Raw genomic sequence first — 27,277 nt, 5'->3', positions numbered from 1 at the left:
AAACTAACTAAGGATCACTCACTAGGATGAAATTAAGTCATCAAGCTAGCTAGATGATTCCTAAACTTAGTGTTAGCCCAACCTTCTATAATTTTCTCTTCTATTTTCATATTACTTACATCTTTGCTAAAAATGTTATTGTTACGATGCTTTCATATTCCGTAAAGTGTTTTTGTAGCACCAATCTTGAGTAGCATAGTGCGCCATCCTTTGGCTTTGCTTCTTTGAGTTAACCAAATAATATCATCCTTCCATTCTAGAGGATCATGTTTCTCATTAATTCAATTCAAGGCCTTCTTTCAAATGTTCCTGGTCTTAGCACAGTGGAAAAATAAGTGATCGAGAGATTCTACCTTATTACAAAAATAACACTTATCATCTATTATCATTCCAAATCGCAACATTTTATCGTTGGTGGCAATATCATTCCAAATCGCAACATTTTATCGTTGGTGGCAAGCTTGCCACGACAAGCCATCCACGTGGTAATTTGGGCTATTGGCCTAGCAATATTTAATTTGTATCCTTGTCACGTTTTCCTTTTTAATATAGTAGGCATGGATCCACTTGACCCAAAGGTTATCTGCCTTGTTGTTAATGTTCCACTGAAGCTTCATCAACATTATTAGGTTCCACTTCTCCACATCTATGATGTTCATACCATATTTATTTGTTGGGTTGCACACATCTTCTAGGCAATAGAAGATTTTCTAGTGACCTCTTTACCATTTGTCCACAAAAAACTACGGCAAATTGCTTCAATCTTATTAATGACTTATTTTGCAATGGAAAGGCATTGCACCCAAAAGTTGTGTATCGCAAAATTAACACTTTGAATAAGTTGTATTCCCCTGGATAACTCAACAATTTAGTACTCCAATGGGTGACTCTACCAACAGTCTTATCAATCAACCATATATAATGTTTCATAGCCAGTTTTTTACAAGTGAGAGGGATGCCCAAATACTTGAATGGGAGAGACCTTTCTCTGAAACCCGTTGTCCCTTTGATGTCCTTTTTTGTGTCTTCATAAACCGCTCCAAATTAAATATGGCATTTACTAGGATTAACTTTCATCCATGTTGTCCTTGAGAATTTATTAAATTTGTCCATCATGAGCTCTATAGATCTCTTGTCACCTATAGAAAACAAAAGTAAGTCATTTGCAAAGTTAAGGTTGGTGATGTTCATTTCTTCACATTTTGCGTGATAATTATAATCAGACTCCATTTGAAGTTGTTGCATCACTTTATTGAGATACTTCATTACTATCACAAAAAGGAAAGGATATATGGGGTCTCCTTGCCTGAGATCCCTCTTAGTTGCATGATAATAGTATAGTTACCATTCACATTGAACCTATATGATACATTTGTCACAGTCAACATAACCCATCTCTTGAATTTACCTGGTATACCAACTTCCTACAGAATATCCTCTAGGGCCCTCAAATCCATTTTTCATAGATCAAGTTGCATCATACACTTTGGAGATCAAGTTTTATAACCACTAATCAGTTCATAGGCCAAGAGAATATGGTCATAAATGTGTTGATTAGGCACAAAAGCAGCTTGGTTCTTGTTAACTATACTACCTATCACCTTTTCCAGACTGTTTGTGAGAATCTTGTAGATGGTCTTATTGTTGGTGGTGCAACAAGAAATAGGTTTATAGTCCTTTACAACTTTAGCTTTAATACTTTTAGGAATTTAAGTGACAACTGAGCATTTTACTTACTTTTAGGAATTTAAGTACAACCCTTTTAGGTTAAGCTTATCCCTAATATCCTTGGCTTTATTACTCTTAACCCTAGTTTCAATAAGAACTACCCCAAGAGGTCTAAAAGAAAAGTGATGGGAGCTAATCTCCTTGAATTTACCTGCTTTATTCATCCTTCTCACATTCCATGTTACAATCATGTCTTGTCTTGAAGCCTTAATGTTGTAAAGCCATTGTCACACTTGATATTTCCTACTTTTTATCACCTTCTTCCATTCCTCTTGCTCTTCAACAATTAGAACTTTTACATCAGATTCTTCTTGAGTACTTGCTTGAGGGGTTTGCCTTGGCTTCCATTCTTACATTATTTTCTTTGAGGTTTGTTCTCGCATCTATGTCCTGCTTTTTGGCTTTTTTCACAATATTTGGACTTTCATTTATTCTCTACAGACTACTTAATATTTCTTCCTTCAGTATCCTTGATGGTTATCTCAGTTGCCAACTATTGAGTGATGCCAATCTCTACAAGAATACATGCATACGAGATCCTTAGTTTGTTGGTTGTGCATTAATCAGTTATCAAAGGGTTTCCCAGCGCGCTTCCTATTTTACTTAGGCTTTTTTATCCCAAGAGAAGAAGTGGTAGTTGGGGTTGCTTCATCCAAATCGGTAAAGTCCTCAGCATATAATTCTTTAGATTGAAATCAGGCTTCCAATCTCTTAGTAGCATGGACATGTTGTGAATAATGTAGGGACCCTGCATCATCACCACATCTTTATCCTGGTAAGAATGGAATCTCAAAATGAAGTATCCATCATCGTTGTAGAACATGTCCGGTAACTTCACAAAATTCCATTACTTCATCATGAACTGCTTGACTGTGTTCATACTCAAGTCTCCCCCAAGCACATATATGATGAGTGTTGAATCCCGGAATTTGAGCTCTGCTTCGATATCTTCCTCTTTTATTTCAATCTCCACTTCCCCGTTGACCAATTTGGGTGCAACGAATTCTATAACCAAACCGTTAGCAGGATTTCGATTGTCACTGATTACATCCACCCAAAATTTCTTTTCTTCGCGTGGTTTCCTGTTTTCTAGGTTTCATCAAGCTTCATTTTCTTCTCAGAATCTTCATTTTCCTTCCGATTATCTACCTCCCCATTCGAATTTGTGTTATCCTCAACAATCTGAGCGCTTGATTAGCATGATTCTCTGGTTGCAAAAGACACCTTTCACGGTCGTCCTCTCACCCTTTCCCATGCTTTTAAGAGATACTTTTTCCATAATTTTAAAAAAATGAATAGTATATTTTAAATAATATGTCATTTAACATCAAAATATATTGATATTGAAAAAAAATATTTTTAAAATGATTATGTAGCCCAAAAAAATATAATATTTTGTTAATTTTTTGTTTAGTACACAAAATAGTACTAATCTTAATAAAAATATTTAATTTTTCTATTAATAGTGCTAATAATTCTAAAATAAATTAATAATAAATTTTATTAAAAACATTAAATATTTTAATATTATGAAAATTAATTAAACTAAAATTTAATTAATTTAAACCAAAATATTAAAAGCTATTAAATCAGGCAAAAGTAAGGATATCGAAAGGAAATAGTATTACGTTAATAATTTAATTAATATTTTAACACATATGTTTTAATTATATATTTGTTCAAAAATTAACAATAAAAAACCAATTAATATTTCAAAACTACGAAAATTTTAATACCTTTATCAAAATTAATAATATCTACTTAATGAAAATTTATCGAAATCAATTAATAATAAACTCGTCATACTATTTAAATATAAAATGAGAATTGATTAGAAAGAAAAAAAAATATATTTAAAAAAAAATCATAAAAATCATTTTTAATACTTTCGTTCTTCCATTCCATCTTCTCCAGGACCCTCGCGACCAGCATCGCCTTCTAAAACTCTGCCTTAACCCTTCCCTCAATCGCTATTTTCTATCTCGTAAGTTTTTATTTTCGTTTTTTCCGTTCAATTTCACTTTAATCGATTCCGTATTTTTCTTCTTCTTCTTATACTCTAATCTTTAACAGCTGTAGATTTCAAACCTTAGTTTTTTTTTGCAATGGATTTTTTCTAGGTCAATTCCAACCTTAGTTTTCATGATAGATGTTGGTGGTTGAATTGCAGGAGAAGGTGTTGTTTGAGAGAAGATGCATCCTCCTTTAACATTGCACAAACACCCTATGTGCGCTGAAGTGAGTTTCTTTGTTTTATCACTTTTTTTAGTGTTTAATTATTTGTTATTAAAAGTGTTTATGATCTCATTGTTATTCTTAATAATGTGCTTGTTGCTTAAGATCAATTTCATGTGATCATGGCTATTAGTAGTTGAAAATGTGGTAATGGAAACTCTGGGAGTGTCTTGGTTCTGTCATAAATATTAGGCAGTATTGGGGTGACACTTATAGTTGAAAGATGGGGGAAAATAGATTTAGGTGGTTTGGGTATGTAAGGAAAATTTTGGGGTAAGGAGAGTAGATCAGACGTAGAGGAATCAAATAACTAGAGGTAGAGGAAGATCTAGAAAAACTATAAAAAAAGTTATTAAGAAAGATATTGAGATTAACGATTTAGATAGAAGCATGATTCTGAATAGAACCTTATGACAAAAGTTGATCCATGTAACCGACTCCACTTAATGACAAATGAACTCCTCAATTTTGATTAGTCCAATGCCCATAGTAAACATGATTACTGGTTCTACATATTTTAGTCCAATCACCAGCTGTAAATATTGTTACATGTGGAGTCAATTATGATTTATATTGTTAGAAATATTGTTACAGTTAATTTGTGAATTTACTCAATTTAGAAGTTTAGATCATTTATCTTATTCTTTTGGTAATGAAAGTTATCATATATTATGGTCCAGCAAATATGATCATACTTTGATTAAGGATGCTTTTATGCAGATTATTGAGGAGTTTCAAAAGTGTCATGTGGAACACCCTATTGCAAAATTCTTTGGCGAATGTACAGATTTAAAAATAAAATTGGATCGTTGCTTCAGAGCAGAAGTGAGGTTTTCAAATTTTATTATCTTTTCGTTATTTTTTATTTTAAAGTTCTTTGCTTTAATCTGGTTTTCCTTGACATGTAATAATTGTCTGTGTTCAAACAGAAAGCCGTGAAGAGAAAGGCCAACTTTGAGAAGAGCAAAGAGTTAAAGGAACAGTTGCGAGTTTTCAGGAAAGAAAATGCTGCAAGCAGCAGTCAATAGAAGGATTTCCTGCTTCTTTGAAAACCAAAACTGTTGTGCAAAATACGATTCTTAGTTTTGTACTATGGCCTGATATGATATGTTGCCATTTTCAAAACATTGAATTATTCTATTATATTGTTAGAATTATTGCCATTCCTTTGTTAGAAGAAGGATTTCCTCCATATTAGAGAGGCCGTGTAGCTTCTAAACAAATGTATGAAAAAAGAATCAAAATAAATGAAAAACATTATCGTTAAAGCTAGTGACATATATTTTGTATAATTTAACTTTTATACACTCAACATTAATAACAGAGCTCTCTATTTGTTTACAATAAATAGAGGAATCCTGCATCACCATTACCTAATAGAAGGAAACTCATCACTCAGATAAAGTTAGATTAGATTGTTCTATTTGCTTTTTACTCTACTAGAAGAGAACTTCATGCAAAATTAATCGAAACACAGCTATTGTTGGGGGATCTTTTAAAAACATTACTATGTTTTGAGATTCCTATTTTGTGCTTAAATACACAGCTATTGTTGAATTTGGGGAAAATCATGGTTCCAAACATAGGTATAGTTGGTATTCACTTTGCAATTTGCAATTTTCAAAAGCATCTCAATGTCAAGCTTCCTATTTTATGCTCAAATTGTATGACAAGAAATACAATAGAAAAACATGTTTAAGAGTCACATAGCATATATTTATCATCCACAATAAAATACTTTTTCACTAGCAAAATTACAAAAAAAGCACCTATATGGAGAAACGAAAATATACAACTATGCTAATCATGCATCCGATAGAGATGATTTCTTCATTTTGAGTTACTCCTCAAGTTGGGGAGAAAAGAGCCTAAGTGCATCTCTCAGAGGAATTGCCTCTCTTTCACTCTCACCTTTCTTCCATACCTTGAAATCTAAGGGAGATGAAAAAGCAGATTGAGATTCAGAATAGAGTTTGAGTACAGACAATGAAAATGGTCCTCTTTCTCGACCACCAAAAACACCCGAACATAGCCAGCTAGGAGTTTCAGGAGTCTCCAATCTCTTTCTTCCGGCTGAAATAACTTCGGGAGTTTCTACTCCTTTTCTTCCTACAGGAGTGACTTTAGGAGTCTCAACTTCCTTACTTTCAGCTGAAGTGACTTTAGTATTCGACTCATCTTCTTCACTGTCACTTAACATAATAACATCTGTGGCGGTCGCCTTAACAGAATCAGCAAGTGTAACGCTCTGGCTTTCTTTTATTGTCTGATTGGCATCCATGTCAACACTCAGATTTCTACAATCTACATCAACAGAATCAGATTTAGTGTTACTTGGTTGGACATGCAAATATTCAACAGTGCCAGGAAAGACTACCAAAGATATAATTGATACAAACATATGGTATTGTAAGCTACATTTTATATATATACTTAGTGGCACATTAAATTTTTCCTGTGAAAAACCTCAAAGAAGGATATAGTCAATCAAATATAATAACAAAATAATAAAATATCACCCTTGGATTATATTGATCCTTTACTGCATAATAAAACATTAAACGGCTATATTATATTGAACTGATACTGAGATATCAGAGTACATGAGTAGAAAATGGAAACAAGCATAACAAAATCAGAAGCAGCAGCAGATAAATGCCAACTTCCTGCCTAACTAGGCCCAAAGCCGATTCCATTAAACCAAAATGCATCTTGCCTTCCATAAAAAACCATGTCCCTGCCCTCTTCACAACCACCTGCCGTCTTCTATTCTTCCTGGCCCCACTCAATTTCTAAAAAGCATAACCTTCCCTAAGTCTCTTCCGTGTTCCTATCTTCCCTTTCCTGGAATATACCTTCTCTAGCCCCAAGTCTCTTCCCTGTGTTCCTATCTTCCCTTTCCTGGAATATACCTTCCATATCTTGGCGCTATAACTCAACTGCTGTACTATTGGGCTATTAACACCAGCCAGTATATTTGGCTCCTGAGTCGTCACTGTAGAGAGGATCTCGATGAAATGATAAATCACAGCATGTCAAGAATGTAAAGATAACAACAGATGCAGTGTCATGAACACAATGTAAAAAATGTTTAAAAATTGAAGTAGTTATAAGCATGTAATAGATATTTATGAAAGCAGAGAGAGTTTAGATAGGAAAGCCTGACAGACCTACAACATCTGTTTGCTTATCCAGACATTGAGCAAAACCATCATGTATGGAGTATTGTTCAACAGAGCTACAATTCTCGCCAATGGCTAATTCTGACAAATCATTTTGCTCAAGCTTATCTTCTCTGGAGGAGTCTTCTCTGGTATCAACCATTTCTGGAATTACTTTTGGAATTTCACTCAATAAACGTGTTTGTTCTGATGGAGATTCCAGTTTCATTTTTCGATCTATGTATTGAGCAAGTGTATGAAAATATGGTTAAGGTACAAATTGTCAGCATTAAATTAGGGAACAATTCATAACATTTTGGATTATAGCTTCTAATATGACGTAATATTAGCAAAAATGTCATGAAAGGATATTCTCTCCTCCATCCCTTTTCATTTGCCAGATCAATACGATTTCGCAACACTGCTATCTCTCTTGAGATCCACTGCCATATAAAGATAAATATCAGTAACAAAATATGATAGACCAGAGGTTCTTTTATATTCTAAAGGAATCAGAAATGTTCAATAATGTTAATAAGTATTAGATAAATGAAGTGTTGGGGATAAAGGATTGAAGGGGGCGTATTTTAAATTTTCAGTATGATTTATAGATTTACCGCCTCCTGGCACATGCTCAAGTAAAATTCAGAATTATGCGAATGTAAATTTTATGCTTGTATAGTAGTAAGTTTTTTGAATGCTGGAAAATAGTGAGATTTTGCACTTGCTGAATTTCATGATACATAGCCCATGTTCACATGCTAGATTCCAAGTAACTTCACTTTGAATTATATTCAGCTATATCTTAACAATAGGAAAAAAAAGGATTTATTACTCAGCACAATAATATTGATATTCAACTTACATGCTTCATGATATCTTTGTGCAGAGTTCTAGCTTTCTGCTCAAGCTCCAGCTGTGAAACACACAAGTGGTTATCATTTGGTCACTACAAATCCTATCAGTTACTATTTAACAAATCAAATTCTTACTCATAAGAAACACAAAGCTCACACAAGGGAAAGCCCATAAAATAAATGTGGGTCAAAATGACAATAATTAAAGGTGACACAGAACTAATGCAAAAAACACCTAGATTATGAGACATTAAATCAATAGGTTGCTTATGTTTCTCAAGACAATAGGCTGAAAATTCTAACTATCTGAAAATTCTGAACAGATGACCATATTATGGTCCCCGTAAGATAATAATAAATTATAACTATAATGTTACTTAAATAATATGGTCCCCACTCCCCGTAGTATGCTGACTATAGACTGATTATTTATTATTATGTTTGTCAAGACAGTAGGCTGAAAATTCTAACTAAAGTACAGTCAGATAATATAATATGGTCCCCGTAGGATAATAATAAATTTTAACTATTAAAATCTGAAGACTCATGGGGACCATATTATTATCTGAACAGATGACCAAGCATAAATGACTCACACAGCAAACTTACTGTAGTTGGCTTTTTGAGCACACCACTACTCATTCTCTGATACAGATCTTGACATTCTTCCTGCAGATAATGCTTATAATTAGGAATCCATGGAATATACATGAACAAAACAAGGGTGAGTGCAAACTTTACAGCAGAATCCATAACCTAGGCATAATTTCTTTGAAGAATATACACAAATCATATCTGATGACATCAACACACTTTGAAATCAATACCATATAATCACTTTCATATAAGAAACCCAACTATGCTCTTACTTTGGAAATAATACACTATAACCAACATCTTATAGAAAAGTGGTTTAGAATATCAGTTTCCACTTTTACTTGGAATCTGCTACCTTGTATGCAACCAGGTTTCAAAAATGGGAGAAATTGCAGCAGAAAATACTGTTAGCACAGTATTAATACCTCAGAAAAGTCATCATCAGAAATTTTGCTGACAGGTACACCTTTTGGCACATTAGAAAGTCGGAGCAGAATTTCTTGATTGATTTCGCCTTTTTTAGATGATCTATTAATTCCTGTGATGTGGATACAAATATTAATGTATACATATAAGAAAAGTATGATATCTAGTAAGAGAACATCACTTGTGTTGCCTTCTTTCTGCAGTAATGTAATATGCCAAGAAAGAACACTAGTTAAACCATTCAATTTTATACTTCATTATTCTTTTCTCAAATAGTTTTGGATATAATGTATGATTTAGTTATGTGCAATATTCTTTTCCACCCAATGAATGCTTCGGATACAATGTATGACTTAGTTATGTACAATATTCTTTTTCTACCAATTATAGCAAATTGTTGTCAAAATTACATGTAATTTAGAATCAAGAAGCAAAACCAAATTTGTCATATACTTAATAAAATTTAGGTCTTAAATATACTATGAAAATTTTAATATTACTCAATCAGAAGAAAAAATAGTATTTCACTCTAATCAAAATTGAAAAAACAGACAATCAGTACATATACTAGAGCCATTTCACACAACATATCATTCTATACAACATCTCATATAACATTATTTTATAACAAAGTTGTCCGTTTCAATATTAATTGTTTTTAATATTCCATTTTCCCTTTATTTAACTGGCGTATTTTAAAGTGGTAATTCATTTCTAGTCAAATTTGAAGTTGATCATTACGATATACTAGTGTCATTTCCCACAATATAGCATTCTATACAACATCAATAATTTTACTTCATAACAAAGTTGTCTGCTTCAGTATGTACAACTATGCACATTTCATTTTTCTTTAACTCCTTATTCTACCACAATGTTGACTAGGCTAAACAAGCATATCTTACTAAAAGCTGTAACATCAAAAGTGTTCTACTGTGCATTATTAGGGAATTGATGCTTTTATTGAACTTATGACAATATTTTAGAAATAAAACCAAAAAAACAACAATACGATACTATGGTAATGTACTTGAAAACCTGAAGCTAGTAGAATTAACTACTAGACTTCTGGTAAAAAAAATGGTATAGTTGATTTTAAAAGTCATGGCCAAGTTTACCTATTACTTGCGAGAGCAGATGGGAATTATTCTGTAAATAGTCATTTGGGTCGGACTTGGTTCTAACAAAACTTCCCAATACTTTGTCATCAAAGTTTTCTGGCTGCTTCAAAAGCTCCTCAATTAAGCTCCTCTTCAAGTAGACAAGTTTTAGGTTTGAACTAACTATAGCTGCAAATCCACTTAGAAGCTCTTGAGAAACTACGTTCAGACAAGATTTTGTAGTTGAATTCAAATGTCTCTGCTCAGAAAACTTGAATGCTTCTTTGTTACCCATTTCTTCTGAACTACTGACCATATCATCTGTTTCCTCAAAATTCTCAACAAAATGCGATGCAAGAAGGTTTTGTATACTGTTTTTATTCACTGATTTACGCCTTAGTAAATTCTGTAACTTTGCATCACATAATACCCTTTTCTTTTTCACGGGGTCAAAAAGCTGGTTTTTATGGCAGTAGTCAATGATGATCGATTTAACATCAAGTTCTGAAAACGCTTTGGTAGTGTCTACACCAATATTTTTAAGAAAATCTATGAGACTTCTTGAACCCCATCCATCAAAATCTTTTTTCTTATCTTTCCCTATTTTTCCTTTTATTGATTCTAGCTTTTTCATGCACTTCTTCTTTCTCCCCGAAGATTTAACTCCTGTTGTGCCATCTAGGTCATCACTATCAGAATCCATAAAATTACTCACATCAGATTCACCACTATCATCTTCCTCATCGCCTATTTCATATGAATCCATGTCACACTTCTTTTTTTTATTTTTAATGAAGTCACGGGCAATATGAGCATGCTGAGAATTCAGCCCTTCTTTTCTTTTAATTAAATCATAATACTCTACAAAGTAACTTTCATATGTAGCTGGATCTTTCATATCTATTTTATCCTGCAAATGAAAAAGCACATTATTATAAGATATATAATTATAAAGAGGAATTTTATACAGTTAGGATAAAGAAATGGACTTTCTTTACTCAATTCAACGTTTCCCACCAACAAAAAAAATGAAAGAAACAGTTTTAAAGTTCAATGAAAAAAATTTCAAACCTGGTTAAAGTTTATAAGGTAAAATTCTATGACTAGGCCCAGGCTAAAATTTTATTCATTAAAGTGAAACATTCCATTCATCACAATATAATAAGTAACCCACATTCAAAATAGAACCTGTTTGGACAATCTAGGATTGTTTTTCAAACATAAATAGAACCTGCATGTTGTTTTAAAGACATAAAAAAAACACACAAGTCCGATGTTTCCAAAATGGAGAACAAAATTAACAAAAAAAAAAAAGAGGACAGGTGCCTGTTTAATTTATAGCTGTAGCATAACAATCCTCTATAGTTTTCAATGGAAACTCTTCCCACAAACATTGACAATTTGTGCCAAAAATATAAAATTGTAAAACATAAAATATGCAAATATCAAGGTTTTCGAATTTAGATTCCACATACTGTTGTACATTTTAGTTTCTTTCTTTTGCTGTTGATAATAATAAGGCATGATTGAAAAAAAAAAACTTACACCATCAGAATCAACGTCAGCATTTTTCTCAATTAGAACTGCAAGTTTTGAGCAGTGCCTACAAAATCCTTTGTTTCTTTTGACCTTGGCAAAATCAGCATCATAGTAGCATTTTCCGCAAACAGCTGTTGGGCAGAAGAAGCACATAAACTTTGATGCTCTACGACATAGGCAGCAATAATGTGACCCTATAAATGTTATTCAAAAGTCATTCAGCATCAATATAATTGAAATACATTTTACCATATTCTCTTAAACATGAACGGACAAAGAATGCATTCAATCACAACAATTAATTACTAACATAGGTTAAAAAAAGGTTACTACGACAAGTTTTGAGCAGTGCCTACAAAATCCTTTGTTTTTTTTTTACAGTAGCAAAATCAACATCATAGTAACATTTTCCGCAAACAGCTGTTGGGCAGAAGAAGCATATAAACTTCAATGCTTTATAGGCTAAAAAAAGGTCGCCAATTCTGGTGCAGTGCTCTATCGCAATGCTAGGAAAATAGATAAATATATCCCTTAAAAAGTAAAATCTCTTAAGGTTGAAGAAGATATAAATCAGAATTCAAGATATGAAGGTTCAAACAATATATAGTGTTCAAAAGCAAAAGGTTGCAAATTCTAAGATGGTATCCCAAGCAAAACATTTAAGACGGCCAATTGTCATGGTGGTATGAAATGCATAAATATGTACTAGACCAGCAAAAGTAAAGCAAATGTATCTGAATGCCTCATAGTAAAGACAGAGATAAACAGGGAAGCAACTTACCACAACACCAATTATTGTTACTTGTCAAAAAGGAAGCATCTTCGCTCACGCATTCAGCATGATAAGTTTTAAGGCAATCCCTTTAATCAATCATAAGAAAAGTTAGTCACAAGAAAAACAAAATGTCTGTACAAAATGATCCAACATTAAAGCATACTAATGATTCTGATGACAAACTTTGGTAGTAAACCACAAATCGATCAACAAAAAACTTAATAAAACCTAAATACCAGCAACTTCTGTATTAAAGCTACCTCACAGTTATCCTCTTTTTTTGTAAGGCTAAGCACTAGGAATAAGATAGGAAACAAGTCCGAAATGACAGCTAGAAATCATAAAAACAGCAAACAGGCAGATGCTAAACTTACCCACCCGCCAAACCTTTTTCAAAATAAATATGCTTTGACAACAAAAACATATTAGTGAAATTACAATCCTTTTGTACTGATTCAAAATGCCAAGGACTATAAATTCAAAACAAATTAAAAAAAACTAAGATATCACATGTTCCTTTTACTACAGAACACATATCAATTAGTTACCGCCAAGGAAGAAACTCAATTTAGCATACTATGTTAGGAATCCACTTCTCATTTTGTGTTTGCTTTTAGGGGAAAAAATAGCTCTTTGATTTTAGGATGATATCACTCAATTTCACATATGATATTATGTTGGTTTTAAAAAATGCCGTGGTCGCATTGCGGTTGCGTAAAGGTATTAGCAATTTCGATGTTGTGACACTGAATGCAGTTGTTGCAGTATGAATTAACCACAAATATTTCGTTTTGCCGCGACCGTTATGATAAATGTTAGAAAATCTGTTTCGTTTAAAGATTTTGTTCACCCAGATTAAGAAAAACAATAAGTAACTAGAAAAATGGAGTAACAATGAACCAAGTAGTATTATTTTAGGGAACAAAATTAAGAAGAAAAAAAATGAATTTCAAGGAAAACCTAAAAAAATGTCAGTAAAGAGGAAAATCTTAACCATTAAAACGACTAATAAAGAAATGCACATGATCATGCTCATGCAACAGAAAAAATCATTATGAAGATCTAAAAAGAAATTTTTAGGGCATAGAACTAGCTTAATGTCACTTGATGATGATTAATAAAGAAACGCCCTTATAAAGTTTCCAAATATATAATATAATAATAAACATGAAAACTACCATAAGCGAAGTTGATGAGAAAAAAGAAATCAAATACTGAAATTGATTTTGATTTTGATTTTGATTTTTCCAAAATGAAAAATAGCATGCATTAATTTTTGCAGAACTTACTTAAAATCACAGACTCTCATGTTACCACCATCCTTGCAAACGAAACAATGATCCTCAGCGATTTCTTCCTTCTTTCTTTTACCGTTTCTTTTCCCCATCTTTTGAGTTCAACAATGAGGTCAATGTAGCTGAAGAAAACTGAAAAAAGAGAGAAAATGTGGATGATCGATTTCACAGAAAAAATGAAATTAGCAAAATCGGAGAGAGTAAATGAACGGTCGAAAAGTTACCTTGCAAGGAACGTTGGATGCTTTTAGGAATGTGGAAATGTGTTTGAGTGCATTGTTAGAAAATGGGAAAGGGAATAAGGGTATATAACAAAAAACGAGAGAGAGAGAGAGAGAGAGAGAGAGAGAGAGAGAGAGAGAGAGAGAGAGAGAGAGAGAGAGAGAGAGAGAGAGAGAGAGATTTGAGAGTGGGAGAGGAAATGGAGTATGAGTGGAGTGGGAATTGGTAGTTTCTAGAAGTTTTTTTGGCACTCGCGCAATGAAGCAAAACAACGGATTTTTGTGGAACGTACATAGTACACCAACACCGCAACTAAATTCGAATCATTATTAGTACATGAATTCTCTAACAATAGTAATAATCACAAACTTAAAAATTAGATTAGGCATCAAATCGGTGAAAGTGGTTTATTGATCGAATCACTGGATTACCGATCAAATTGTATGATTAAATTGGATAATTCGATTGAATATATCGATCATTATAATAAAATTAAAATCTATTAAATCGGATGATTCGGTCTCTATAAAATAAATTCACAAGTTTATAATTTAAATTCAAATTTTAAACATAGGTATCACACATAATAAAATAGGACAAAATTACAAAATATAACTGCAAACAAAGTTTAATTTAAACATAATCTAATTGAATAATTCATAACGAAATAACTCCATTGTCTACTAAGTTTAATTTTAAGAAAGGAAAAATTATTTCAATGTTGAGATATCCCTCTTCAATATCAAAACTATTGCAACAAAATCAACAGCATCCACAATATTTTTATTTTTATTTTTATTTTTTATTTTATTTATTTTATTTTTATTTTATATTTTAAATTTTCATTAAAATAATCAAAACGACATTGTTTTAATTTTTTTAAATTAAAAAATTAAAAAAGCATTTAAATCGTCGGTTCAGGAAAATCGTTGATTTTTTTCGATTTTAGCAGTTTACATCGGTTCACATTGATTGAAGGATATATCGGATCCAACAATTGAATCAGATCAGTTACTTGACCGATTCTCGTTCGGACCGATCCGATCCAATATTTAAACAAAGTAATAATACATTCTTGGAGAGCACTTTTTTTGACTAATCACATTTAGTATTAGTATTTTTGCATTAAATTATTTGAATTATCAAACAAAATGTCTTGTGAGACTAATATGATGTAGATTATTGGAATTTGAATCTCTTATAAATATAAATCTTAACCCTTAATTACAACTAATAATATAGGTTTCTTCATACCCTTAATTGTCATTTCTATTTTAAATATCCTGTATTAATGAGTACTCTAATAACCTTTATCAATATTAATAAATTTAATGACTCTAATAACCTTTATTAATATTAATAAATCTTCTATCAATATTAATAAATTTTTGGGAAATCAACATTGTCATGTTATTTGCATTTAGTTGTTTGTTCCAAAATTTATCAATCGTTCTTGGGAAATCAACATTATCATTTACAAGGTGAAGAGGGATTTTTCATTAATTACAGTTTTGTTTTGAATTTATCAATCGTTCTGGGCAAATCAACATTGTCATTTACAAGGTGAAGAGGGATCTTTCATCCAAAATTTATCAATAGTTCTTGGAAAATAACATTGTCATTTACAAAATGAAGAGTGATTTTTCATTAATTAGGGTTTTGAATTTTTCAATAATTCTTGGAAAATTAACATTGTCATTTACAAGGTGAAGAGAGATCTTTCATTAATGGATTTTGAACTGCTTGATAAATATCTTAGAGAAATAGGGTTTTTAGTGTTTTTAGCATTAGGCGAATGATTTTGGCTTCTAAAATGTTTCAACGAAGATTTCAATCTAAATACTTTTTGTTATTTTCTGCCTCAATTACTTAATAGGATGTCACACCATCAAATGATTTAATGACTTAATATCAATATTTTCAATGCAAATTATATTTTAATTTTAATTTATTTTAAAATAATATAAAATAAAAAGTGATTGGATGAGGGTAACGGGGTATTCACGTTAGCGGAGTATGCGCACAAACTTTGAATTACTTTGGCCCATTTCCCGATGAACCAGATGCATAAAACATTTATGCACGAACTCTGAATTACTAGGGCCCCTTTCTCCTAGGAATTAAAGTGCATTAAACAAAAAAAATGAAATAATATATCTAAATAATAATAATACTAATAACAATAATAATAATTACCACCAATATCACTTATTAATCTTAATTATAATTAATTAAAAAATTGGAAGACAATAATTCAATGAAAATAGGAAAATATTTAATGTTAATATATTTTTATTTCAAATTTAATAAATAACAATTTTTTTAATATTTAAATCAAATTATATTAATTATTAAAATGATTGAGATTTTGTTAATTTAAATGCTAACAAATTTCTATAATAATAAATACTATTATGCATTGTATCATTTGTATTTGATGTTGGCATTTGAAAACTATATGCATTTCAAATAAATATAATTTGAAAATATAAATTAATCATCGTTATTTTTCTTATCTATATAAATGTAATTATATTTAACATTATATTTTAGAAACTATAAATAATCATGATTTTAGAGTCATTAGAAATAATTATACATTATTTAGAAATCATAATACTATTTACTACGAATTACTAGTAATTTTTTTTATTTATAACCAAATCTATAATATAAGAAAACTCTATCTTTTTGAAGAGTTCCTCTCATGCTGCCAAGTGGCTTATTCTGAGAGTAGGAAATGTTGCTTATTGATGCGCCATGTGGACTATTCATTTATGAAGTTATGTTCTTTCATCTTTCACTGTGGATGTGTTACATAATTAGCATTTGTGTGGTACTGTCCATGCATCTTCTATTCTGCATAATTATGTGTTACATAATTAACATAATGAGGACTTTATATTCTTCTGTCCATTCAGCTTCTGCATCAGTTATGTAATGAAGAGTTTGTAACTCCTACATTATACCTAATGATTATGTTATTTATAGCATTTGTGGCTTCCACTTTTCTTTAGTATCAGACCACTTTTACTTTGCTGCTTGTGCTAACTGGTTGTACAATATGGCGAGACCATTGGCGAAAATCTGTGACATCAACGATAGCAAAGAACTTTGGAAAGTTTCTGTTCGAGAGCACCACAAATGGAAAGTTTTTTCGAACAAGAGGGAGCATTTTGAGATGATTTTTGTTGACGTATCGGTAATGAAGTGATATCTTTGGTTGGTTTTTCCTATACTGTTTTTGGTTTGTTGTCTGTCTAATATTATTTTTTGTGTTGCACAGGGTGGTGACATACATGTTGTTGTTCCTGCACCACATGTATCTCTATTTTATGAAAAAATGGCATAACAAAACTCATGAGGTATGTTTGTTTGTTATTGTTTTGATTTTGATGAGGTTTTTTCTTATATTCTATTATTTTGGTCTTATGTTGTTTAGATACGATGGTGGAATGAGATCAAGCAACATCAGAACAAAACCAACTGACATCTTGGTTTAATTTTTTACATTTATGTACTTTGCTGGGGTTTTCATCAAAACTCATCTGATCAAGGGAAAAACTGTCATCAGGGTTCTCAAATCATTATTTTTAGTTGATTTCTGCCATTTTTGTAAGTACAATTATAGAGTACGTAAGAATTAATACAAATGTAAGTACAATTTTTGTAATCAGAGTGCAATTTATTTTTGTAATAGGATGAAAAGAAAATAGATAAATTATATTGTGATAAGTGTGATGATTGTATGTGGTTCATTGACGTGGTTTGTTTGTTACTGTTTTGGTTTTAATGAGTTTTAATTTTCATTTTTTTATGTTGTTTTGTTCTTATTGTTGAACGGTTCCGTTGGTTTTCTACCTTAGAAATGATTCCACTTTTATAAGTCCTGTCTTTCCAACTTTACTTTTGAACGGTTCTTCCAATTCTTCTGAAATTATAAGTTTTCAACTTTACTGTTGGACGGTTCTTCCGGTTCTTCTGGAATTATAAGTTCCGTCTTTTGAACTTTACTGTTGAACATTTCTTCCCGTTCTTCTGGAATTGCGGTGATTTTGGGTCTCAGTTTTTGTTGATATTTTTTTTAACAGAATTTAAAGAAGAAAAAAGAATAAGAGTAAAACAAGAATAAATAAAATTTAATCCATTATATCTCATTATATCTATTGAACTTTGATTTGTTTTATTATTTTTATATAGGTTACCGATCAAAAAGAGAACATAATCACGATTTGATCATTAATAACCTATATATTTAGTTAATTTCAAAATATTTTTTTATAAAATTTTTAACCCAAATAAATTATACTGTACTTTAAATAAATAAAATAAAAAATATTCTCTATAAAATTCAAATCAAAAAGAAGAAAAGTGAAAATAAGAAAAATATAAAGAAGATAGACATAAAATATAATTTTTGTTTCAATTGTTGAGTTGAGAATTCTATTTGTAAAATTATTATTATTACTACATTAAAGTCTAAAATGGATATAAGTTTCCAACTTTACTGTTGGACGGTTCTTCCGGTTCTTCCCGTTCATATGGAATTGCGGTGATTTTGGGTCTCAGTTTTTGTTGATATACTTTCTTAATAAAATTTAAAGAGAAAAAAGAATAAGAGTAAAACAAGAATAAATATATATCTGATGAATTTTGATTTGTTTTATTATTTCTATATATGTTGCCGATCAAAAAGAGAACATAATCACAATTTGATCATTAATAAACTATATATTTAGTTAATTTCAAAATATTTTTTTATAAAATTTTTAACCCAAATAAATTATACTGTACTTTAAATAAATAAAATAAAAAATATTTTCTATAAAATCCAAATCAAAAAGAAGAAAAGTGAAAATAAGATAAATTAAAAAATATTCTCTATAAAATCTAAATCAAAAAGAAGAAAATTTAACATAAGAAAAATAAACGGAAAAAAAGTATTGCTTTTATGTTATTATTCAAGTAATTTAAATTATAAAGAAGATAGACATAAAATATAATTTTTGTTTCAATTGTTGAGTTGAGAATTCTATTTATAAAATTATTATTATTGCTACGTTAAAGTCTAAAATGGATAAACATTTATAAATATTGTAAATATATATTACAATAACTTAAAGGGAAAAAATTACAATAACTTACCTATATGCGGAAAAAATATAATAAAAAATATAATAATGATCAAAATAAGAGAAAAATAGAATGTGATGTTTATTATTGATCAAAATATGAAAAAACATGTTACTATTGAAATCTATGTCATTGAAAGAATGATTTAATAAATATGTACTAATTATCTAAATACGAGAAAAGTATTAAAATTGTCATGGTAGGGAAACCGATGGAGCAAAGATACAGTGAAATCTTGGACAGGCCAATGAAGGGTAGACACAACATGATTATTTTGAATGGAGGGAGATAAGATTGCAAATAACTTGCTATTATGTGTTATATTTTGATGAACAACTAATTATAAATTTTAATTTTTTATACGTATTATTTAATAGTTATAAGATTTATTTTTATACTAAGAAATTATTTATTTTTAATATAATTATCCATATAGGTCTATTAATTTGTCTATATTTATCATTTTGTTAATGTAATAGTGTTATTAGATAGCAAAATCGACACCAAACAGTAATATAATATGCATTTGATTTGTTTCCTTTTTTATTCATTTTACTTTTAATTGATAATAAATTTGTTATTTTTTTATATTTTCTAATATCTACGGTATATTTCATTTTTCTATTTTAAAAATATGAAATGTTACATTCAATTAAAAATAAATTATAAAATATTATATAAAAATGATTTTATATAAAAAATACAATAAAGATAATGTTATTTTTATAAACGGGGAACAATTGTTTTTATGAAAATAGTGATCCAGATATTATTTATATACAAAAAAAACCTATAGGCACATGTTTTGTTATTCAGCTAAATTTCAACTTCTATGTAATGCTTATTTATATATACTCTAATTTTTTTTAAATAACTATATTAGTTATAAAATAAAAGATAACCATATTAGTTATAAAAAAGTTAGTTACAATTATTTAAATTAATTATCATAAATATTACTCTAATTTTTAATTTATATTTTTTAATATTTATTTATATTATATTATTTAAATTATATACATATGATGTTAAAAAAAATTAAAATTAATAATATATTAAATGCATGTTTTTATCTTTTATTTAATTAATTAATAAAACACAAATGTGTGTACTGGTGGAGTGTTTACGGAAAAAGTTTTGATTGAAATGAATTTAAGATGAAATCTTTTATATTTTGTATCTTGAATTATTTTAAAGGTTGGAGACTTTAAAATATATATATATAAAAATCAAGTAGAAGAGAACAAAGGGAAGAAAAAGAATATAGAAAGACATCAATATCTACATTACCTGTATTCTATTTTTTTAATACATATCAATTTAATGCTCCTTTATTTTCTTTTATGGAGGGTTAATTAAATAGTCAATACATAACTTATAAAAGTAATTTATATTCTTGGAGAATTGATTTCTATTACAAGCAATCTTTATAATCTCTTAAAAAATTAGGCATGTTGGAAGGGAGGGAAAGAGAGATATCGTGGAGTCAAAATATTGTTTTAATTATTTATAAATCAATAAAAACTTATTTCTCAATCTATTAAAGGTTTGTATTATTTTCAAGATTGAACTTTATTTTTTTTTTAATATTTTCTAATTTAAAGTATTCTCATATTATATTATTCATATCACCTTTTTTTTCACCTAAATAATTTAATTAAAATCAAAATTATATATATTTTCACCCTTGACCTATTTATAACAATGGTGTATATCACAAATTTTATAGAAACGCCGATCATGATCTTATTTATATTTACACACGGGTACTTATATGGTACGCGTATATGGTACTGATATTAACACATTTAATTCAAAATTATTTGATTGATTCGATTGAATATTAAATATTAACGGAAAAATAATGTTTATTGATCAAAATATTTAATATTAAAACAAATGAGCGAACCACACTGGTCCCAGTGTGAATGCACATGTATCCCGTTAATATTCAAAATATTGAATATTAACTGGAGCACGGAGTTATTGATCAAAATATTGAATATTAACGGGAGCACGAAGTTACTGACCAAAATTTTGAATATTATCGGAAACATTAAGTTACTGAACCAAATTTTGAATATTAACGGGAACAAATTTTGAACATTAACGGAAACACGAAGTTACTAATCAAAAAAATAAATATTAACGGGAATACTGAATATTAACAAGAACACGAAGTTACTGATAATTTTTTTGAATATCAACATAAACATTAACTTACTGATACATTTTTTCAATATTAACGGGAACACGGAGTTACTGATCAAAATAATGAATATTAACGGGAACATGACGTTAGTGATAAAAATATTGAATATTAACGGGAAAAAATTTGGAATACGTTGAAAGTAAATGCGACTAAGTTTATTGCATTGTACAATCAACATTGTGTATTCTTTATTGATCTTCCCAATTTTTATTGCATATTAATAAAATAACACTTCATTATTCTATTCTTTATCAATTTTATTTTTAATTTTATTATGTATCTTTGCTGAACGAAATGTATCATAATAATAATTACATCAATTTCTTTTTTTTATAAAAAAAATATAATATTGAACAAAATAAGCAAGAACATGAAATTACTAATCAAAATATTGAATATTAACGGGAACATGAAGTTACTGAATAAAATATTGAATATTAACGAGAACATGAATTACTGATCAAAATATTGAATATTAACGGGAACATGAAGTTACTGATCGAAATATTGAATATTGTAACAAATGAGCGTACCACATTGGTCCCTGTGCGAATGCACGGATATCCAGTTAATATATAAAATATTGAATATTAACGGGAGCACGGAGTTATTGATTAAAATACTGAATATTAACGGAAGATAAAGTTACTTATCAAAATTTTTAATATAATCGGAAACATTAAGTTACTGATCCAAAATTTAAATATTAACGGGAACACAAAGTTACTGGGAACACAAAGTTATTGATAAAATATTGAATATTAATGAGAACACGAAGTTAATGATATTTTTTTAATATAAACGGAACATGAAGTTACTGATAATTTTTTTCAATATTAACGGGAACAAATTTGGAATATTAACGGGAACACAAAGTAATTGATCAAAATAATGAATATTAAGAGAACACGGAGTTACTGATAAAAATAAAGAATATTAACGGGAACATGAAGTTACTGATAAAAATATTGAATATTAACGGGAACAAGTTTGGAATATTAACGGGAATACGAAATTACTGATCAAAATATTAGCGGGAACATGAAGATACTGATCAAAATATTGAATATTAACGGGAACATGAAGTTACTGAATACAATATTAAATATTAACGAGAACATGAATTACTGATAAACATATTAAATATTTACGGGAACATTAAGTTACTGATCGAAATATTGAATATTAAGGGGAAAATAATTTTTATTGATGAAAATATCTCAAACTTTGCCCCAACCTATTAACAAGAAATTTCTATATTTCACAAATCTGGTTTTATGACATTTACCTCTAGAATAATATATATATTGAACAAAATAACACGGCCACAACGGGTACCCGTGCGAACGCACGGGTATCACGCTAGTTTTTTTTATTTAAAAACAATTTCATTTAGTTTTATACTCCATCCAATTTTATTTAATAGATCTATATTAAAACAAGTTTTAGTTTATAACGGGATTTAATTTATAATAAAAGATAAATAATGTATTTTAATTAATATTAAGAATATGTAAATTAAAATTACACGTAATTATATGTCGATGTAAATTGTATTTTTTTTAATAATAGAAGGGTAATATTTATATTATAAATTGTTATAAATATTTCCTTACTAACAAAACATGAAACAATTGTTTTAGAAAAAAAAAATAGACAATTATGATGGGAGAATACATAACTTTATCATGAAACACATTAATTTGTCATATTTTTTAAATTTAAAACATAATCAAAAGATAATGAATTATGACGTGTTGTATATCGTACAAATACATGAAAATATAATTATAATGTTAAGCAATATATACAAACTTAAACCCTAATATTAATAGAAAAAATTATATCTCACTCAATTTTTTTTTTAAAAAAAATTGACTCTTAAGATAATATTTCCAAAAATTATATTTGTGAATGATTGTAAAGTATCCATCTTACTAAAAAATTTAATAATAATAATAATAATAATAAATAATTTAATTTTGTTTTATACATCACTCAATCTTATTGAATAGATTCATATTAAAACGGGTTTTAGTTTACAACTAAAATACAGCTTAATATTTATGATATATTTTAATTTAAGACTAGTAATGTAAACATTGAAATTACACACAATTATATACCTATGTAAATTATAGTTTTTTAATAATAAAATGATAATATTTATACTAAAAATTGCTGTAAATATTTGTTTTAATAAAAAATAAGAGACAATTATGATATATGAAAAACACAACTTTTTAATGAAAAACACAAATTTGTCATTCTTTTTATTCAATTTATTTTATTATGTATTAAATTTATAAGAAATATGGATAAATTATTTAATTTATTATTAAATTTGCAAACGGGTTTTAGGTTATATAATTTTAATAATTTTTTATATTTTATTATATAATTAATAAATTAATTCATTTTGACAAATCCCTAATATTTATATCTTCAGCTATTTTGTTTGTCTTTTTTTTTTGTTAAATTTTATCTATTTATTATTATTATTATTATTATTATTATTCATATTACTCGACCCGTATGTTCATACAGGTCTATTAGGAGACTAAAATTGATATACAATATTTTTCTTTCATTCTAATTAAAATACATCACATACTAACATAAAAAAATACATAATACTTCTAATTATACCTCTTTACCCAAAGTTACAACCACATATCCAAAGTTCCATAATAGAAAGATAGAATGATATACTTTTTTCTCATAAACTCCACATGCAAATTTAGAAAACAACAAATCTTACAACTTCACACACAAAAAACGACATTGTGCGACACGTGCGAACGCACGAGTCTTTTACTAGTTATCACATAAAATGTATTGTGAGATGGATATATTATACAAATTCAAATGTGATTGAAAAAAATCAGTATTGTTATGTTTGGCGAGATCACTTAGATGTAAATTAGATGTAAATTTAGGAGTTAGGATATTACACATAATGTGACTTGTGAGTATATAACGATTATTATTATTTTTTTTACAAATATAAAAGATTTAAATGTATTTTTAATTTTTTATGCTCACTTCCGCTTCAAATTTTAAGCATAGATATCACACATAATAAAATAGTACAAAATTACAAAATATAATTACAAACAATTTTAATCTAAACATAATCTAATTGAATAATTCATAACGAAATAACTATATTGTCTACTAAATTTAATTTTAAGAAAGGAAAAATTATTTCAATGTTGAGATATCCCTCTTCAATATCAAAACTATCTGCAACAAAATCAACAGCATCCACAACATTTTTATTTTTATTTTTTATTTTATTTCTTTTATTTTTATTTTGTATTTTAAATTTTCATTAAAATAATCAAAACGACATTGTTTTAATTTATTTTAAATTAAAAAATTAAAAAAGCATTTAAATCGTCGGTTCAGGAAAATCGTTGATTTTTCCGGTTTAAGCAGTTTACATCGATTCACACTGATTCAAGGATATATTAGATCCAACAATTGAATCAGATCAGTTACTTGACCGGTTCTCGTTCGGACCGATCCGATCCAATTTTAAACACAATTATAATACACTCTTGAAGAGCACTTTTTGACTAATCACATTTAGTATTAGTATTTTTGCATTAAATTATTTGAATTATCAAACAAAATGTCTTGGGAGTAATACGATGTAGATTATTGGAATTTGAATCTCCTGTAAATATAAATCTTAACCCTTAATTACAACTAATAAGATAGGTTTCTTCATACCCTTAATTGTGATTTAAAATATCCTGTATTAATGACTCTAATAACCTTTATCAATATTAATAAATTTAATGACTCTAATAACCTCTATCAATATTAATAAATTTAATGACTCTAATAACCTTTATCAATATTAATAAATCTTTTATCAATATTAATAAATTTTTGGGAAATCAACATTGTCACATTTCGTTGTTTGTTTCAAAATTTATCAATCGTTCTTGGGAAATCAACCTTGTCATTTACTAGGTGAAGAGGGATCTTTCATCCAAAATTTATCAATCGTTCTTGGAAAATCAAATCAACATTGTCATTTGCAAGATGAAGAGTGATTTTTCATTAATTAGGGTTTTGAATTTTTCAATAATTCTTGGCAAATTAACATTGTCATTTACAAGGTGAATAGGGATCTTTCATTAATTAGGGTTTTGTTTTGAATAGCCAAATCAACATTGTCATTTACTAGGTGAAGAGGGATCTTTCATCAAAAATTTATCAATCGTTCTTGGAAAATCAACATTGTCATTTACAAGACGAAGAGTGATTTTTCATTAATTAGGGTTTTGAATTTTTCAATAATTCTTGGCAAATTAACATTGTCATTTACAAGGTGAAGAGGGATCTTTCATTAATGGATTTTGAACTGCTTGATAAATATGTTGGACAAATGTTAGACAAATAGAGTTTTTAGCATTTGGTGAATGATTTTGATTTTGGCTTCTAAAATGTTTCAATAAAGAGTTCAATCTAAATACTTTTGTTATTTGCTGCCTCAATTACTTAATAGAATGTCACACCATCAAATGATATCAAATGATTTAATGACTTAATACCAACACTTTCAATACAAATTATATTTTAATTTTAATTTATTTTAAAATAATATAAAATAAAAAGTGATTGGACGAGGGTACCGGGATATTCATGTTAGCCAGATATGCATTTATGCACCAACTCTGAATTACTAGGACCCATTTCCCCTAGCAAAGTATGCATTACTAGGGTCCCTTTCCCCTAGGAACCAGAGTGCATTTTAATTTTAATTTATTTTAAAATAATATAAAATAAAAAGTGATTGGACGAGGGTAATGTTAGCCGGATATGCATTTATGCACGAACTCTAAATTACAAGACTCATTTCCCCTAGGAACTAGAGTGCATAAAGCAAAGTATGCATTTGTGCATAAAACAAAACAAAAATAATATATCTAAATAATAATAATAATAATAATGACCACCAATATTACTTATTAATCTTAATTATAATTAATTAAAAAATTGGAAGACAATAATTCAATGAAAATAGGAAAATTTAATGTAATATATTTGTATTTCAAATTTAATAAATAACAATTTTTTTAATATTTAAATCAAATTATATTAATTATTAAGATGATTGAGATTTTGTTAATTTAAATGCTAACAAATTTCTATAATAATAAATACTATTATGCATTGTATCATTTGTATTTGATGCTGGCATTTGAAAACTATATGCATTTCAAATAAATATAATTTGAAAATATAAATTAATCATCGTTATTTTTGTTATCTATATAAATGTAATTATATTTAACATTATATTTTTAGAAACTATAAATAATCATGATTTTAGAGTCATTAGAAATAATTATACATTATTTAAAAATCGTAATACTATTTACTACGAATTATTAGTAATTTTTTTATTTATAACCAATTTTTTTATTTAAAAACAATTTCATTTAGTTTTATATTCCATCCAATTTTATTTAATAGATCTATATTAAAACGGATTTTAGTTTATAACGGGATTTAGTTTATAATAAAAGATAAATAATGTATTTTAATTAATATTAAGAATATGTAAATTAAAATTGCACGTAATTATATATCGATGTAAATTGTATTTTTTTAAACAATAAAAGGGTAATATTTATATTATAAATTGTTATAAATATTTCCTTACTAACAAAACATGAAACAATTATTTTATCAAAAAAAAAATGAGACAATTATGATAGGCGAATACATAACTTTATCATGAAACACATTAATTTGTCATATTTTTTAAATTTAAAACATAATCAAAAGATAATGAATTATGACGTGTTGTATATTGTACAAATACATGAGAATGTAATTATAATGTTAATCAATATATACAAACTTAAACCCTAATATTAATAGAAAAAAATTATACCATACTCAATTTTATTAAAAAAAATGACTCTTAAGATAATATTTCTAAAAATCACATTTGTGAATGATTGTAAAGTATCC

At 28.3% G+C, this 27,277-nt stretch overlaps 2 protein-coding genes across 4 annotated transcripts; one reads left to right on the top strand and one right to left on the bottom strand.

The window, feature by feature from the left end:
• The first annotated feature begins 3,576 nt into the window (after positions 1 to 3,576).
• Positions 3,577 to 5,231, top strand: LOC131622092 (uncharacterized). 2 transcript variants are annotated; one of them, XM_058893141.1, is made up of 4 exons: positions 3,577 to 3,712; positions 3,899 to 3,966; positions 4,684 to 4,788; positions 4,893 to 5,231. In XM_058893141.1, the coding sequence occupies exons 2-4, from the start codon at positions 3,922 to 3,924 to the stop codon at positions 4,989 to 4,991; spliced, it is 249 nt and encodes an 82-aa protein (XP_058749124.1). In that variant the 5' UTR covers positions 3,577 to 3,712; positions 3,899 to 3,921; the 3' UTR covers positions 4,992 to 5,231. The 2 variants fall into 2 exon arrangements, with proteins under 2 accessions (XP_058749124.1, XP_058749125.1); XM_058893142.1 differs by having other exon boundaries at positions 3,580 to 3,712; positions 3,849 to 3,966.
• Positions 5,232 to 5,580: 349 nt separating this feature from the next.
• On the bottom strand, positions 5,581 to 14,084 carry LOC131622091 (uncharacterized protein At5g08430-like). Of its 2 annotated transcripts, none has more exons than XM_058893139.1 (11): positions 13,938 to 14,084; positions 13,708 to 13,845; positions 12,425 to 12,504; positions 11,650 to 11,837; positions 10,123 to 11,014; positions 9,004 to 9,116; positions 8,591 to 8,650; positions 7,990 to 8,040; positions 7,497 to 7,567; positions 7,134 to 7,378; positions 5,581 to 6,267 (listed from the first exon to the last, which is right to left on the bottom strand). In XM_058893139.1, exons 2-11 carry the CDS (start codon positions 13,803 to 13,805, stop codon positions 5,804 to 5,806), a joined length of 2,262 nt encoding a protein of 753 aa, XP_058749122.1. In that variant the 5' UTR covers positions 13,806 to 13,845; positions 13,938 to 14,084; the 3' UTR covers positions 5,581 to 5,803. The 2 variants fall into 2 exon arrangements, with proteins under 2 accessions (XP_058749122.1, XP_058749123.1); XM_058893140.1 differs by lacking the exon at positions 5,581 to 6,267 and adding an exon at positions 6,279 to 6,958.
• Positions 14,085 to 27,277: the final 13,193 nt, after the last annotated feature.

Source organism: Vicia villosa, unplaced genomic scaffold (genome assembly GCF_029867415.1).
Source record: "Vicia villosa cultivar HV-30 ecotype Madison, WI unplaced genomic scaffold, Vvil1.0 ctg.000024F_1_1, whole genome shotgun sequence".
NCBI classification, from domain to species: Eukaryota; Viridiplantae; Streptophyta; class Magnoliopsida; order Fabales; family Fabaceae; genus Vicia; species Vicia villosa.
The sequence above is the reverse complement of the archived record's forward strand: the minus strand, read 5'-3'. Positions and strand labels throughout refer to the sequence as shown.